At 37.9% G+C, this 17,263-nt stretch overlaps 1 protein-coding gene across 1 annotated transcript; it reads left to right on the top strand.

The window, feature by feature from the left end:
- Window positions 1–3,831: 3,831 nt before the first annotated feature.
- LOC128024934 (sterile alpha motif domain-containing protein 14-like) lies at window positions 3,832–16,806 on the top strand. Its single transcript, XM_052610820.1, has 9 exons — window positions 3,832–4,025; window positions 6,531–6,580; window positions 9,020–9,177; window positions 10,279–10,618; window positions 11,541–11,628; window positions 11,950–12,018; window positions 12,098–12,233; window positions 12,897–13,010; window positions 15,635–16,806. Exons 2-9 carry the CDS (start codon window positions 6,538–6,540, stop codon window positions 15,794–15,796), a joined length of 1,110 nt encoding a protein of 369 aa, XP_052466780.1. The 5' UTR covers window positions 3,832–4,025; window positions 6,531–6,537; the 3' UTR covers window positions 15,797–16,806.
- Window positions 16,807–17,263: the final 457 nt, after the last annotated feature.

Here is a 17,263-nt window from a genome sequence, read left to right on the forward strand (position 1 = left end):
TCTGAGGCACTGAATTACTGTCCTCCTCGGGGCAAAATGCTTGAATTGTAACTATCTGAGCTCTGAATGGCGTTGAGAGCACTTTAGGTGAATAGCCGCGTTTGGGTAAAACTGCATACACGCGCTGTTCACTATCGTCCGGTCCAAACTGCATACACGCGCTGTTCACTTACAGGGCATGCAAGTCTCCCACTCGTTTCCCGCAAGCTAGCACAAGCAGTAGCGCCATCTTAAATGAGAGCACTTTAAGGTTGCTAAACTTGGCTGGTTCAAAAGGTGGGTCGGACAGCGCACTAAGCACTAACGACAGGTCCCAGAATGCCATCTGACGAAGGCGAGGTGGATTAAGCTGCTTAGCTCCCCGAAGAAAGCTCATTATCAGGGGGTGCCTCCCCACTGAATGGCTGTCTAGCAAGTCAAGAAAAACAGCGATAGCGGCGACTTTCACTGTAGATGGAGAACTGCCAGCATCCAGACGTTCCTGTAAGAAGATCAGAATAATGAAGATATCGCAACTCCTGGGGTCCTCATTTTTGTCAACACACCAGGTAGCAAATATGTTCCAGGAACCACGGCTGGTTGGGCCATTTGGGTGCTACCAGGATCAACGCACATCTCTCCTCCTTGATCTTTTGCAGCACCAGCGGGATTAACTTGACTGGGGGAAACCATACTTCTGTCCCTTGGGCCAGCGGCTCGACAGCGCGTCTCCCCCCAGGGGGAATGCTGTCAGTGAGAAGTACAGAGGGCAATGGGCGTTCTCCTGCAACGCAAAGAGGTCGATCTCTGCTTTGCCAAACAGATTCCAGATCATATTTATTGTTTGCGGATGGAGCCTCCATTCTCCGTGTACAATGCTGTCCCTGGACAGCATGTCCGCACCGCAATTCAAACTGCCCGGCACGTGCACTGCTTGAATCGACAGAAGTACCCTGTCCGTCCATAAAAGCAGCTGTCTCACTAATCCCTGCAGGGATCGCGAACGCAAACCTTCCTGGCGATTGATGTATGCCACCACTGCCGTGTTGTCCGTTCTGATGAGAACATGACGGTCTTTCACGAACGGAAGGAAACTGTGCAGCACGAGATGTACCGCTTCCATCTCCAGGCAGTTTATATGCCAGCGCGTCTGGTCCCCTGCCCACATACCGAATGCTGGTCTGCCATCGCATAGGGCTCCCCAGCCTGATATTGATGCATCCGTAGTGACCACTACACGTCTGACCACTCTGCCCATAGCAGCACCCTGCTCGAATATGGTCGTGCCGAACCAAGGTGCCAGAGTCTTGAGACATGAACGCGTAATGATAAGGCGTTCCCGCTAGTGTAGCGGTCTCCAAACTTTTTAGCACCAAGGACCGGTTTAATGTCAGACAATATTTTCACGGACCGGGCATTAAGGTTCGAAGGATAAATACAACAAAATAAAATGATACGACTGGCATAAAAACTGTGGTATATTGTAAATATAATAATAATAATGAATCCACTGTGTATTCGTATGCAACTTTATTAGCAGCGTCCTCGTAACATCGCGCCAACAACATAACATGAATAATATATAATGAGCGAGTACATCATGAATCCATTTTCCAAACCTTGTTTTTGTCTTATCCTTAATCACTATGGTACACCTATAATATGTGTATTTTCGGACTATTTTAGTCTGGTTGGGGTCGGAAATGCTGCAGAGTAGCACAGTACCTGTGTGACCCGCCATAGATGTAAACAGAGAGAAGTAGCTCCGGCTACAATGTTCTTCCGCCAGACGCGTGCGCCAAAAGTTACCAACTGCAGCTTTAATGCAAGTTATTTATTCTTTCTTGTGCGGCCCTGTACCAAATGAGGTACAGACTGGTACTGGTCCACGGCCTGGGGGTTGGGGACCGCTTGGCTAGTGTATTGTGAATCGTCTGGATGACAGCTTCGTGATCATAGTGCGCGAGTCCAGTATCATACCCAGGAATGTGATATATTGGTGTGCCAAGGAAGGAACCATCCATCCATCTCTAAGACGGCAGCTCCTTGGGGGCTGTCCACTCCAATTCCATATCTGCCACTGCCTCCATGAGGATCGCCATAAGCTCCACATCCAGCGAGGCAGGGGTGGTTTCAGACGGGGCCTCAGACCACTCTCCCGGGCCAGAGGCATTCGTAGACATGGCGTCGTCCTCGTCATATCCAAACGAGACCATTTCCCGCGCTTCTAGTGGAGGGCGGCAACTGGCCTCAGAGAATGAGAGGGGATCTTTCACGTGAGGATGGCGTGGGCGTTGGGCCGATGCCAATACCTCGACAGAATCCGTCGACGGAGCTCTCTGCAGTCTCTCGGTTTGCAGCTCGACGCCAGCCGACGGGGGAGAGGAGACGTGAGAGGAGATAATTTTCCCCTCTGATTGCATGAATCCATGGCGAAACCAGACTCCAGTGAAGAAAAAAGATTCTGAGTTTCTTTGGCGCCCGCCGTCACTTATATTGATGGCTGTCAGCCAATCAGGTGAGGGCGGGGGCGCCATTGGCTATTTGCAAGCAAAAGAGTTATTCAATCAGACTTCATAATTTCAAGGAAATGGATTTCCCCATACTTAATTTCGAGAGACTGACTCAATAAGGGAACCTAATAGATCATGGGTAACAACAGCACAGGGAACTGCAGCGGAAATTATGGTTACCATGGTAACTTTTTGTTTATGTCTAAACCTTAAAGTAACTACATTTATCAGTAACTTGCTTGAACAATAAAAACAAATTACCTTCAGAGGTCCTTCTGTACCAGCCATTCTTACATTTAACGTCTAGCACGAAACGATTTAAACTATGATACAAACAGATCTGCCTTGTGCTGCTGTCAAATCTCTACCCCTTCTGAATTATGGAAGATGCCTCAAACTATCCGAATTAAAGTGATGAACGACTGGACTAATCCAATGATACAGACACTAACCGCTTTTCAAATTTCAAATCACACATATCGGTATTTGCATAGACAGTAAAAGGTATTTGAGTTGTCTTTGACCTTTCTCTGTCAGTAGCTGTCTATGGTCAGTCGTGGGTTGGGGCTTGTTGCATTTCTAACCAATAGCGTTAAAGATTGTGAGCAGCCAGCGACCCGCCTCCTTTCATGGGTCCAATAAAAAAGGCGATAGCACCCAAATCCAATGATATTTTTGTTCCGGTTTCTCTCACTGTCAAATCCACTGTCAGCATTGGAAAATATTTTTTACTGTTGTCATTATATTTCCGTGAATGGCATAAAATATGTTGAGAAAAGAAAGAGTGTTTGAGGATAAAATATATTAAATCACATATAGATATTTATAATGTTTATTCTTAACGTTACAGCTTCTAATAATTATTATTTAGAAAGTAATATTAACAATATAGCAATATATTAGGTACGAATAAAATAATAATATATCTAATTATAACTGTAAAAATATTATTTTAACTTTAAATTAACTGATATCTTTTTAAATTAGCGTGCATATTAAATTCATATTGTATGTTTCTTTGAAGTTGTGTGATTGCATTTTGAAAGACGATAATCCACTTTAGTCAGCTATATATCTACCATATATAGCCTAGGCCTACACATATAGGTAGCTTTATATATGTTTATATATATATATATATTTGGAAGTGAAATGGAAGCAGGCGCACATAGATTTCCTCTGTGATGGGACATAAAAGCTGATTGGTTGGAGTGGTAATAACATTGATTCATGATGCACATGTGCCTCTACCTCCCTCCCCATTTTGTCTCTCTCTCTCTCTCTCTCTCTCTCTCTCTATCTCTCTTTCTCTCTCAGCCTCCTTCATTTCATCACTGTCCTTGGGTGTGTATAGCAGTGTATGACATTCTGTTCCTGAGGACTATATGTGTGTGTGTGTGTGTGTGGTGGTACACGCAGAGAAGCCCAATGACGTTGTAAATTTGTGCTCACCCAGGAATAGAAGTCTTCCAGCAGCATCCAGTGAGCAGGCCAGGAGCTGAGCTTTGCTGTGGGATACTCAACTACATAGAGGTTAGTCTGTTTATCTAGCTTTTCTCTTCCTTCCTGTCCCTGCTCCATCCATCTTTCTAAATGAAATATTCATGATTTACATCCTCTGACTGTCTCCTGCAGCTCTTATAGCAGAGGTGAGCTATATTAATGCTTGCTAATGTAAGAATGTAAGTAAGTTTTTACATGTTTTTCTCAATCAGGCATCATGTGTATTAAATACAAGGTTATACATCTCTGCGTAGCCAAGTACCATTTTTGTTGTTTTAGCCCTGCAGTGAAAGTGAGCTGTTATTTGCTGATATGTGCACACAGGTCAGATTCATCCCCTCCCATCTCCATATTGATTTGTTTGCTATTGCCATTGCCTGCCTGTCAGCTACTTAGCAGCCCCCCCCCCCCAACCCCCACCCCCTAATTCTTATAGATGAGATAATGTATGTGTGTGGGGGGGGGGGGGCAATTTTATGGCCATTAGCTTCATATCTCCATCACTGTGAGATGACGTGTGAAAGTGAGGCCCTTACAGGAATACAGACAGTGTCAGTTGCCTAGACAGTCAGATTTTGTGATTTCCTAATGAGAACCAAAAAGTTAGCTGTGTGCTATAACATTGTAGTCCTTTTTTGTGTTTGTTCTGTGTTTTGTGACTGTTTATTCAACCACTTTAAAAAAAAAAAAAGTGCAAAAACTGTCACTGGGGCAGAATCATTTCAAAAGGTTCTATAAATATGCACATTTTAGGAGTAAATAAGTCAAGAAAGTGACAGCTTTTGTACCTTTTTTCTGACAGTGTAGAAGACACCTAGTTAATAGGTCAGAGATATAAACTCAACCACAGGGGAGGTGAACCTTTTTCAACCTCCTCTCCTAATCACAATCCCTCTCTATACGCTATACCATCACTGTAAAATGCTCCATTAAAAACCTGTTAATTGGTTAAAGGTAAGTTATTTGGTAAAATAAAAAACACGAATAGATCTAATTGGTCAATTTATGTAATTTTACAGTTAAAAACTACGGTTAAATACAGTTTTGTTTTGTTAATAAATGGATAAATGCATCACATGTGATGGTTTTCCATTTAAATAACTGTTTCTTCTTAGTTATTTTCTTCTCATGTTGTTGTTAAATAAGGATTATTGCATTATTTTAGTGTCATGTATGTTACCATGATGTATTATTTCTCAGCTTCTTGAAAAGCTACTTGTGCTACTAGCTACTAGCTACTAGCTTTTTTTATTTATTTTAAGGTGGTTTTGGTGGCATATTATGAAGGTAAAAATATATTTTATTAACATATTGTTGAAAAATGTGCATATCAGCCTAAAAGAAGCAGATAAATATAGACAAACCGATAGATTGTGGGCGTATGGATGGACAGAGGGATAGACAGGTTGACAGACAAGAGACAGACAGATAGATAGATATAGGGCTTAAAGTTTTCACGCGTGTATCGTTTTTGGCATTTTCAAGTTCATGAGTTCACCTACCAATGGTATGAGAGGAATACAGCTTTCATTTTCAAACAAACAAACCTTACTAGGAGTCAATCAGAAGTAGGCGCAGGTTTGAATGTGGTTGAGATCCAGCTGCAACTGAGTCCCAATAAGCATAGATGCCGGAGCGAAAACATAGTCGGCATGAGATATGAAGCATGATTATGAAGATTATGAAGCATGGAAGTAAAAAAAAAAAGTTTTAAATGAATGTGAACTAAATTAAGAATTAAGAAATTAAAGGAATGTATGAATTAAAAAAAATATATATAAATGCATTATGGAGGACTGACTGTTTTTTAATATTTGCTTTTCATTTTCCCCCAGTAATGCCTAAAGCAGTGTTTAAAAGTGCAGCGCTTCTTTTTTTTTTTTTTTTTACAGCTTTCTTTTTTTTTTTTTTTTTTTGCTTTAACCACATAGACAGATAGATAGATAGATAGATAGATAGATAGATAGATAGATAGATAGATAGATAGATAGATAGATAGATAGATAGATAGATAGATAGATAGATAGATGTTATGAATATAATGGTAAGGGCACTGACCGCACTAAGGTGCTGGGCAGCAGATGGCACAGCGGTCTGTTGCCTGGACACTGTGTATGTGGCAGCCAAATCCAACCTGGCCAACTAGTCAGTGCAGTACATAACACCTCTTTAAGACAGTTCTTGGTTCCCCCTAAAATTCAACTACAGTAATTCAGAAATGTATAACATAGATGTAAATACTCAGAAATAGTTTGCTATTAAGCATTTAGTTTAACCTTCATAATATTGTTTATTGTCATTTCTGAATATTTGTCTACATACAATTCTGAGCTTGGTCAATTATCTTAAATAATTTCATTCAGTGGTAATATGAGAAGCAGATTTAAGAATCAAGATTGCAGACACAATGATCAGTGACATCTGTGCTACACAACTTGAAAAGCCAAGACTGCCACTGCTCTGTACTGTATGTGGCCAAGATAGAAATTGTCTCTTGTCCATATGCAGTTACATTTTAAAGTTTCCCTCTTTCAGATTGAAGATGTCCTCCACTCCACTGGCCGAGGCAGAAGAGGATGTGTTTGGTGAGTGACCTCTCCCGTCTGCCCATCCCCTCCCCCCCTCCATTAATGTCCAGATCTTCATTTCCACACTCCCAAAGCACCGAGTGCATTAGTCTGGCCTCTAAAAGCACCAGGGGTTGTGATTCCCTCTGAGCATGTGCACTGGTTTGTTTTAAAGTTATAAATATTTTATCAAACATTTTTGTGAATTTTTAGATGCCATCTATCTTGGATGAGGAACAATGTTAGGCCTATATGTATAATGGGCACATTTAAGAGATTGGCTTCACAGGTTTTTTGTACAGGCTTTGGTGGTGCAGCTTGCTGAGTCAGTGTCTTAACCACAGAAGTTAGTGCTGAGATCTGAAAACAAGTTGGGAGAAGAAAGATTTGGCTATGGAATAGAGTAGAACCGTGTGACAGAGCCTAAAAATTCAGAATGTTTATGAGCATGTTTCCACTCCCCTAGACCCAATAAGCAGCCTACAACATAGAGTGCATTTGTGTCCACAAGCTTTTTCTGTGGCATTGATTCCATAAGTGTTTTTTTATTATTAATTTTTTTGTGTTTTTGTGTATGTATGTATGTGTGTAGTTATACCTTTTGAAAGGGTAACACACCAATGACAGCTTTTGTACTATTTTTTTCGTAGACATGTAATGTCATATCCCACAATGCTATGCTCTCAGATGACATAATAGGCGCGTTCGACTTTAAGCCGCGCTGCACAGAATGATCACTGTATGAAATCAAAATACAGCGAGAGCGATTCAAATTGGATCTGTGTGCTTTCTTATCTCTCTCACCATACTTTGATGTCATAAAGTGATCATTCTGTGCAGCGCTGGTTCAAGTCGAATGCACCTAATGTAATATGACTGCTTTGGGCTGCTTTTACTGCCTTTAATTGCCACTTAATTAAAAATTCATTGTGATGAGGTCATGTGACAAACAATGATGTCATGTGACAACAAAGTGTAACCTGACCAAATGTTTATAAAATTTGACATGCACATATTCTTTAAGTAAATTTCCACTTCACATAACAGTACTAATTTTTTTTAAAACAATGCAGCATAAAATTCAAATAAATACAAAAGTCCCTGATAAAAACTGATGAATTTGACAGCATAATAATCATTTGGACTTCACTATTGTTTGATGGCTTGTGACCATCGATCTTACTCTTGATCACATTCCAAATGTTTTTAATGGGGTTTAGGTCTGGAAATTGGGGCAACAGGGTTTTATCTGTTGGTCCTCCATTCACACCTTGATTGACCTGGCTATGTGGCATGGAGTGTTGTCCTGCTAAAAAAAAAAACAGTTCTCAGAGTTGGAGAACATTCTCAGAGCAGAAGTAAGCAAGTTTTCTTCCAGTACAACTTTGTACGTTGCTTGATACATGCACCCTTCATGAAGACGAATGTGCCTGATGCCAGCCTTGCTGAAGCACCTCCAGATCATCAGCGGTCCTCCACCATATTTCACAGTGGGTGTGTGACTCATAGGCCTCTCCAGGTCTCCTTCTAACCTTTAGATGACCAGGTGTTGGGCAAAGCTGAAATCTAGACTCATCAGAGAAAGTCCTTATGGCTTTTCTTTGCTTCTCATTGATGTCTTCTTTTATTGCTTTGCACATTGACTTCAGCCCTGCACCTAGGAACCTGTTTCGAACTGTCCTCACTCTGTAGCTTTGTTTTGAAATTGTAAGGATGGAAGCAGCCCACTGTATCCCTCTGTCAGGAAAGCCAGATCTGAACTCTTCTTGTCCTCCCTCAAAGCATTTCTTTTCAACTCTTTTGGCATGGTCAATAGTTATCATTTCATTCCAATTATTTTTGAGGTACTACTAGCAGCATTGTTTTTTGCCATCCAACTTGGTCCTATTCCAGAGCTGTATGTAGAGTATGTATTTTGTATTATTGAATTATATATTTACTAATTCTAGGTTTCACAGAGCCATTTAAACCACAACAAATTTAAATTCATGAATACAATAATGTAGAGTTGTGCAATACACTACCTCACGCTCTAAAAATGAAATATTGAAATAGAAACATTCATGAAATTCTTCTAAGTTTGTATTTTTCACACATCTACACACTTCACAGTGCCATTCTTTCTGAGGGTTTTGACTGACCCTCACACACACACACACACACAGGTGTACATGAGGAATGGCCACCCATCATTCATGTAAGTAATCTAGGCTGTTGGCAGCTTAATAGAGCTTTAGGCCTGCTTTACGGTGTCACTATACATTTTATGGATTGTAACAAAAACACAAATATGTGTAGGAGTGTGTGTTGAGAGCAGTGCAGCAGTCTTTTATGTCTTTTTTTAACACCATTGTGGTGTTAGTTTGTGCTTCTTGGGCTACATGTTTGCCTCCAAATGCTCAATATCAAAAGAACTCAGGGAGTAAACATACGTCTATGTGTTTTGTACCACATTAGATCTGACGGAGGCGGTTCCAGAGACCGAACTACTTGACAGCAGCCTACAGAAAGCCAAAGCACAACTGTCAATCAAAACCAGGAGGCATCGACCCTCCCGAACCCGTCTGAGAGACAGCGTGAGCTCAATAGATGGAGATGACAGCATTGATAGATTGGTGTGTATGCTGTAGATTTCATGCGTCTGTCCAAAAAGGACAATTATGTCATGTGTCATGTTATTTACCCTTGTGTTATTCCAAACTCATATGTTGTTAAAAGGAACATCATCAAGGGTTTTTTTGTGTTTGTTTTTTTGATGGAGTGCCATGCTGACTCAATGAATGCCCTGTAGGCAAGAAAAGACTGGACTTTAGTTGTAATAAGCACTATAAATAAGCAACAATACAGTAAAAACAGTACAATTATAAAATATTATTACAATTTGAAATAACTGTTTTCTTTTTATATATATATTTTAGATTGTAATTTTTTCATGTGAACCTTAATTTTTAGCAGCCATTACTCCAGTCTTCAGTGTCAAAGACGTTGATATGCTACAGTAGAAAAACCATTATATTATTATTTAAATAGTAGAAAGTTCAAAATAAATGTGAAAATTATCATTTTTATAATAAAATTTGTATAGTAAAATTACTAAATTAAAAATGTTCTTACATAAAATATGTATTTTATGTCACTTTTGATCAGTTGCATCCTTGCAGAATGCATCAGAATGCATCCTTTCTTAATAAAAGTATTCCTTTTTTTTTTTTTCTTTTTTTTCAAAATTTCACATTATTCCAAAAATCTTCTCTTCTACCAAAGCTCTTTATTGGTACTATAATGTTGCTTTTTGGTGGTAATTTTTGGAGATTAACAATCATCATCATCATCATCATCATCATCATCAAAAAAACGATTATAGTTTTTATCATCATTTTGAATAATTTTTATATTGCATGTTTTCATTTTAATTTTAGTTCAAGTTTAGTAATTTTGTAGTTTTTTTATATGTTTTTAATAAGTTTAATATGTACATATATAGATTTAATTATTTTATTTTATGTTTTAGTTATTTTTGTACATCATGTTAAACTAAATGAAAATGGGAAATCTTACTTTGTCAACAATCTGACATAAAAAAGAAAAATTCAAATATATTTTATTTGATTTCAGTTAACTTTTTTTATGGTTTTAGTTTTAGTTTCAGATTCAGTTAAACATGCATTCATGTGAGACTCATGGGATATATGTCATTGTGTGTGTCTGTGGTCTAGAGTTACGGTGGCTCCGTGCAGACCTCATCTTCTCCAATCCACCCTTCCTTTCGCTGCTCCTCCCCCTCCTCTGACCTGCTCCTTTCCTCCCCTTCCACACGGAGAGACCGAACCTTCACCTTTGACCCTTGCACTGTGGTTGGAGAAAGGGAAGCACAGGATGAAAGACGGAGCTACAGGCACCTGTACACCTCCTCTCAAGAGGCTTTGCCCCTCACACCATCTAAGTCTCCCTCCAGACCCTGCGTCCATTCAGAGACATCTTCCCCAGCCCATCTTTGCCAGTCACGTGAGGGCAGCCAACCCCTTCTACACTATGGAGAATACTCACAGAGCGAAGGTTTGATCTGCATTAGAACATCTCATCTAATGTAATATAATATGATCTCACATCACATATATTTGTATATGTATATACACATGTAAAGCTACTTTATGATTATTTAATATAATGTGCTAACAAACTAATCAGCAAATTTAACTTTTACAATTAATGTGAATTTGATTCTGAAATTATTTTGATACTAATAGTTATTCTGATCCTGAATCTGATTCTGACCTGGGGTGCGTTTCCCAAAACCATAGTTGCTAACCTGTTAGCAACTTAGTTGGTTGGCAATGGGAAATTGCATTGCAACCAACAAAGTTGCTAACTTAGTTAGCAACCAAGGTTTTGGTAAATGCACTCCTGGATCAGGTCATCCTTTTTGTGCCGGTTTTCAAAGCAACATTGGATTAGATCACCCTGATCCAGACACAAACTTTTCCAGATGATCAAATATGGATTCCAGCGCTGTAAATGGGATTACATATCCACATGTAAAATATATATTTTAAACAGTTTAAAAAATGTTGTTCCTGAAATCCATTCTGAATCCATCCTTCTACTGGGATCATGATAATCCATATTTTTTTGGGATCAAATTTACAAGATACTTCAAATCTGATTACAGAATCCTTTTTTTCTGTTGAGCAACCCATTTTCAAGAATATGATAAAAATATGATCTCATTTCTTTTGCTAAACTTATATGTGTCCAATTTAGAGCACTGGAAATTCAGATTTGGTAATCTGGAAAAATTGGTAATATGTCCTAGGATGATCCAGTCCAATTTTGCTTTGAGAAAACTGTCATAAAATGAAGATTACCTGATCCTGGATAGCAAAACATGGGATCATTCTGCTCCATATTAAACTTTTCAAACTGCTGGGCCCAGATTCTGATCTGGATTCTGATGCTCATATTGATGATCTGTTTTCAGACGACAGTCATGACACAGGCCCTGATGAACCTGATAGTCCAACAGTGCTTCTGGACAAGAAAACCAGGCGACGTTTTCTTGATCTGGGGTTAGTATCTTAAGAGTTTCGAAATACAAAATAATAATGATTAAAAAAATCAGCAGTTACACTCATATTTTTAAATGTAAATGTATTTAACCATATTATTTATCATACCAATCATGCTAACTATGTCAGTAAACATTTTGGAAGATTTTAAATGTTTTTTGTTATGTAAAAAATGCTGGGACAACTATAAATGAGCTGGGGGGGTTTTTTCTGACAACTGTAAACACTGTGTATGTGAGAGTAAAGTTTGTTTATCATTCAGATGCAGTAGTAGTGGCCAGAGTTGGGCTTTAAAGGTTATCTGCTTGTTTTTGTTGGCAGGGTCACTTTACGTCGCACATATGGAAAGGTCAGGAAAGACAGATCCAACAGACTGTCAGCAGGAAATCGGTATGTGTGTGAGTCTGTCGTGCATTTATTCGGCTAATGCATATATAGACATAGATTTGTATTTTGTGTTTGTATCCAGGGATTCAGAGAGGACAGAGAACCGATCCTTGCGTTCTTCTGGTCCACCATTTGTGCCTTTCTCTTGGTTAAGTGAAAGAATACGAGGTTCGGGCTCCCCCAGGAACAACCAGTCCCCATCCAGACCTTTCACCCAGGTAACCTAACCTCAATTAGGGTCCACAGGTTCTATTACTGTATGAGTAAAAATAGAGTGCTAGTGCTGTAGTGATCATGTATTTTATAGGCCGTAATTTATAACCCACCTTATTCCCACTACAAATTTTCACATGGATTTTTTCCTGTTCAGTGTAATGCTGTTTAATGTCCCCCAACAACCTCTGTAATCCCATTTAGCCACTTTTTAGCAACTGGCTTTTCAAAACAAGTGAAAGCTTTAAAAATCTCAAAGGGGTGTTAATGATGTATTTTATGCCATATAATAAAACATGAAAATATCTTGAACCTCTGTTCACCACAGACCTTATTTCAGGTATTCAACCAGACTTTAGGAAGCTATCATTTCATGTCATGTTGGGTTTGATGGCACTACGGTAGGGTAACATCCCCTAATTCATAGATTTATGAACAGTACCTGCCATTCCCTTTCAGTCCCTTTCAGTGGGACCTCTCCATGGTGCTGGAGGAATGCCAACAACCTTTTGTGCCTCTGTATGAAAATAATGATAAATACTGCAGTTTATATATGAATTCTCTCAAGGATCATATTAAAAGCCTCTTTGACAGAGATTAATTATTTATTTTAAACAGACAATAATGGAATATTATAGTGCTGTAGCACTCATTCCACTTTCTTCAAGGGCTCCAGTACTGATGAGGACTTTGATTCTTCAGTGGGTTTACTAGAAGACTGCAGACCCTGCAAGACTGAGTCATCACAACCCTATCAGACCCTCCCTGAGCATTCAGATGGGGTGAGATAAATTAACTTAAACTATATTGTGTAAATTACCCAGTCATGTCTAAATTTGGTCAGTCCAGTTGAGTTGCACCTTTAAAGGGTTAGTTCACACAAAAATAAAAATTAGGCTGTGTTACTCACCCCCAAGGCATCCTAGGTGTGTATGACTTTCTTCTTTCAGATAAAACCAAGTCAGAGTTATATTAAAAATGTCTTTGAACTTTCAAGCTCTGTCATTGCAGTCAACAGGTCTTGCAGTGCTTCAGTCCAAAAGAAGTGAAATAAAAAGCACCCATCCATAAAAAAAGTGTCTCACATGGTGAATCGATGCATTTTTGTGAGGAAATAGCCATATTCAAAACATAATAATCACTTTAATGTAGCTTGCGCTCACTGTTGTAAATGGAAGCAGTTGACGTGTGAGTTCGGCTTTGCGTAGGCGCTGCTTAGTAATTACGCACGCAGAAACGAAATGGAGAGATCAAAACAAAACAATGGTCTCTAATTAGAAGTACAAAACCAGAATTTGTAAAGAAGAATGTTGGAGAATTTCGATATAAGCCAAAAGGAGATTGGTTTTCCTTTGCTAATGTAAGGAGACTTTGCTTCTTTTGATCCTGTAAACAAACGGTGGTTTCTAACAACACTCACTGACGCAATGCTGACCTCCATACGTCATGTTCCTGGAACTGCTTCTGTGTACACTGTTGGCGCAAGTGGTTATTACGTTTCTGGAGCCATGTGAGACACTTTTTTTTATGGGTGCTTTTTATTTAATTTCTTTTGGACTAAAGCAATGCAACACCTGCTGACTGCAATGATAGAGTTTAAAAGATCAAAGACATTTTTAATATAACTCTGAATGGATTCATCTGAAAGAAGAAAGTCATACACACCTAGGATGCCTTGGGGGTGAGTAAAACACAGCCTAATAGAATAGTTCACCCAGGCTTATCTGAATAGTTAATACACATAAATAAGTACACTGCTAAAAGTACAAAAGTTTGAAATAATATACAGTGTATATTTTTAAAGTCTCTGACATCTCATACTTGAAGTACTCTTATGAAGACTGTGTTTGATCAAAAATACAATGAAAACAGTAATATTGTGAAATATTATTGCAATTTAAAATAACTGTTTTTCTATTTTAAAACATTTTAAAGAAATGTATTCCTGTGATGGCAAAGATGGATTTTCAGCATAATTACTCCAGTCTTCAGTGTCACATTATCTTTCAGAAATCATACTAATATGCCATTTGATTCTCAAGAAACATTTTGAATAGGGGTGCTCCGATCACGATCGGCCGATCGTTAATGCGCATCTCGTCAGTAAAGCCGGTTCTCTAATCAACGGTTAATTCCATCAGGTGCATGATTTCACATAGAGCAGCTGTTACTACACAGAGCCGTTGTTAATAGAGAAGATGCGCAAATCCACTTCATTTTCAGCGTTTTTTGGTGGATCTTCTCAGTTAACAACGGCTCTGTGTAGTAACAGCTGCTCTATGTGAAATCATGCACCTGATGGAATTAACCGCTGATTAGAGAACCGGCTTTACTGACGAAATGCGCATTAACGATCGGCCGATCGTGATCGGAGCACCCCTAATTTTGAAAACAGTGTTTATGATACCTTTTATTTTTTATGGAATTCATGATACTATTCAAAAGTTTGGGCTCAGTAAGATTTAAACAATTATTCATTAATACCTTTATTCAGCAAGGACTTATTACATTTGATCAAAAGTGACAGTAAAAACATTTACAGTATAGTGTTACAAATTATTTCCCTTTCAAAGAAATGCTGTTCTTTTGAACTTTCTATTTATCAAAGAATCCTGAAAAAAATGTTAAGCATCAAAATGTTAAGCAAAAAAAAATTTTAAGCATCAAAATCTGTTTTCATTATTGATAATTATAAGAACCACTATTAATATTTGAGACCCAATAATAATTAATATTAACTGAACCCAAATAATCATATTAAAATGATTTCTAAAGGATCATTTTATACTGAAGACTGGAGTAATGATGCCGAAAACTCATCTTTGCAATCACAGGAATAAATTAAATTAAATCAACTTTTTAAACTGTATTTTTGATCAAATAAATGCATGCTTCGTGAGCATAAAATACTTTTTTTTCAAATGATATTAAAATATTAATTATTCCAAACCTTTGAAGAGTCCAGCTATTGAATGCTAAATCCAAAAAGGGACAGAAAGGTTGTAGAACTGCTTGCAAGAACATCTTAAAATACAGGCAGAACATTAATATAGATTTTTAATGGAGGAACATTTGGAGATCGATGGCACTGGCACACTGCTATACAGCAAAATCGTTCACCTAGAAAGAAAATCATATTATATTGAACTGAAACAGATTCACACTAGCTTAATCATATTAAAGGTGGTTTGTGCTGCATATTCAATTTGTGCTCAGTAAATAAACTGCTGTGCTGTTTAAATATGCTGAATTAAAGCATGTGGTACAGTTTCCTGTTGATTTGCTTGAGCAGTCTTTCTTCAAACATTACAGTTATGACCAACAAAGGTAGTTTGCTCCTTGTTAAAAAAAAAACAAAAAAACATTCTGTCTATATTTTTCTTTTATTTATTTTTCTTTTTTCCAGAATGACTGTGACAGTAGTCGTGGCACAGATTTCAGTTTTAAGAGGAAAATGCTTTCTGCTGCTGGTAAAGATAGGACGGAGCGACAGAATGGTGTTCATGGAAAACGGGACAGCGGGAAAAATGGACAGGGTGAAGATGGACAAAAATTACTGACCACTTGATGGCGTTTCTGAAAGACTGAATACAGTACGCTGCAGGTGCCATTATTAATGTCAAACATTGCGATGGCTTTCACAATGTATTACTGATGGATATAGAAATAAAGGTGACTTGCAAAATTTGTTCATTTACATATATTATTGAAAAAAAATGATTCATGAACATGTGTGCAATGTGTCTAAATGTGAAAATTATTGTGTACGAATGTACATTGTTTTGTAATTTATTTGTAATTTATTGAACATTAATAAGATGTCTTCAGCATGTTTGTCATGAAAACATTCACATAAAGAATAATTCTGACATATTATTTAGAAGAAGAAAAAATGAGTTCAAGATGTGCTTAATCTGGATTATGGATAACAACAGGTCCATGAAGTTAAAAACGTTTCAAAACCAGGCTCAAGCCAGTTTGATGACTTAAATACACTTGACAAAATGAATGACAAATTAGCACAATAACTCATATTCATCTGAATATGTGGGCATTTATATCTGACCTGTATCATTAAATCTGTCATTACAGAGAGATTAGTTGAGGGGTGTTCTGGGATGAAGACTATGGCACGAGGATGAAAGCAGTGTCTGGAGTGTTGTGGAATTGTAGAAAATAAAAAAAAAATCTATGTCATAAATGTGATTTTACAGCTTTAGGCAGAACCTGGATGAGCAATAAGAACTTATTCCACCCAAAGGGATGCTGCTTTTGAATCTATGGGCTGACATATATAGTAGCTACTGTAGTCCCGAACGAATCACCCGAAGAGTGCTTTTAAGTGAATCAGAATGATTTAGCACGGCAAGTGTAACATTACCTTAAAAATTATAATTTGTCCATCATCGATCTCCTGTTCCTCCTCACCCGCTGAGACATTTCGAATCCGACATCAAGACTCAATAGCAATATCAGAATTCTGTCAGATTTAGCTCTACCTTTTCTGTAAAACTGAGACAAACACCGACTCTTAAAATGTGTATTTTTATATCAAATAAAACCTCAGTGTAAAATGAACACTTGTTATTTTACTATAGAGTATGAACCATTTATGAAATCATTAAAGAACTGTCTGGAATCGTTCAGATGAACTATAATCGGAACTATTAATTATTTTAAGATATTTCTGAATATTATAATTATTAACGTTATTATTCTGATTGAGAATTCAAATGATGTTGTAAACACCGTTATATTTTCAAAATAACACTGCACTTGGAAACCTGTATTTTTAAGATTGTGTGTAGTATATGGGACATTGATTTTATGCTTTCATTTATAACATGATACTGAATTAATTACTCAGTTATTATTACCATATACGCGTATTATTTATTTTTATCAAATAAAACCGTGGTATTACCGTGATGTCGTGTCAAGACATGGTATGATGTTACATACGGAATTTTTATAGTGAAAACTCACTACACTTGCAGCGTTTCTTCAAAATCAAAAGTACAACGCAACACAATCT

Source organism: Carassius gibelio, chromosome A12 (genome assembly GCF_023724105.1).
Source record: "Carassius gibelio isolate Cgi1373 ecotype wild population from Czech Republic chromosome A12, carGib1.2-hapl.c, whole genome shotgun sequence".
Taxonomy (NCBI): domain Eukaryota; kingdom Metazoa; phylum Chordata; class Actinopteri; order Cypriniformes; family Cyprinidae; genus Carassius; species Carassius gibelio.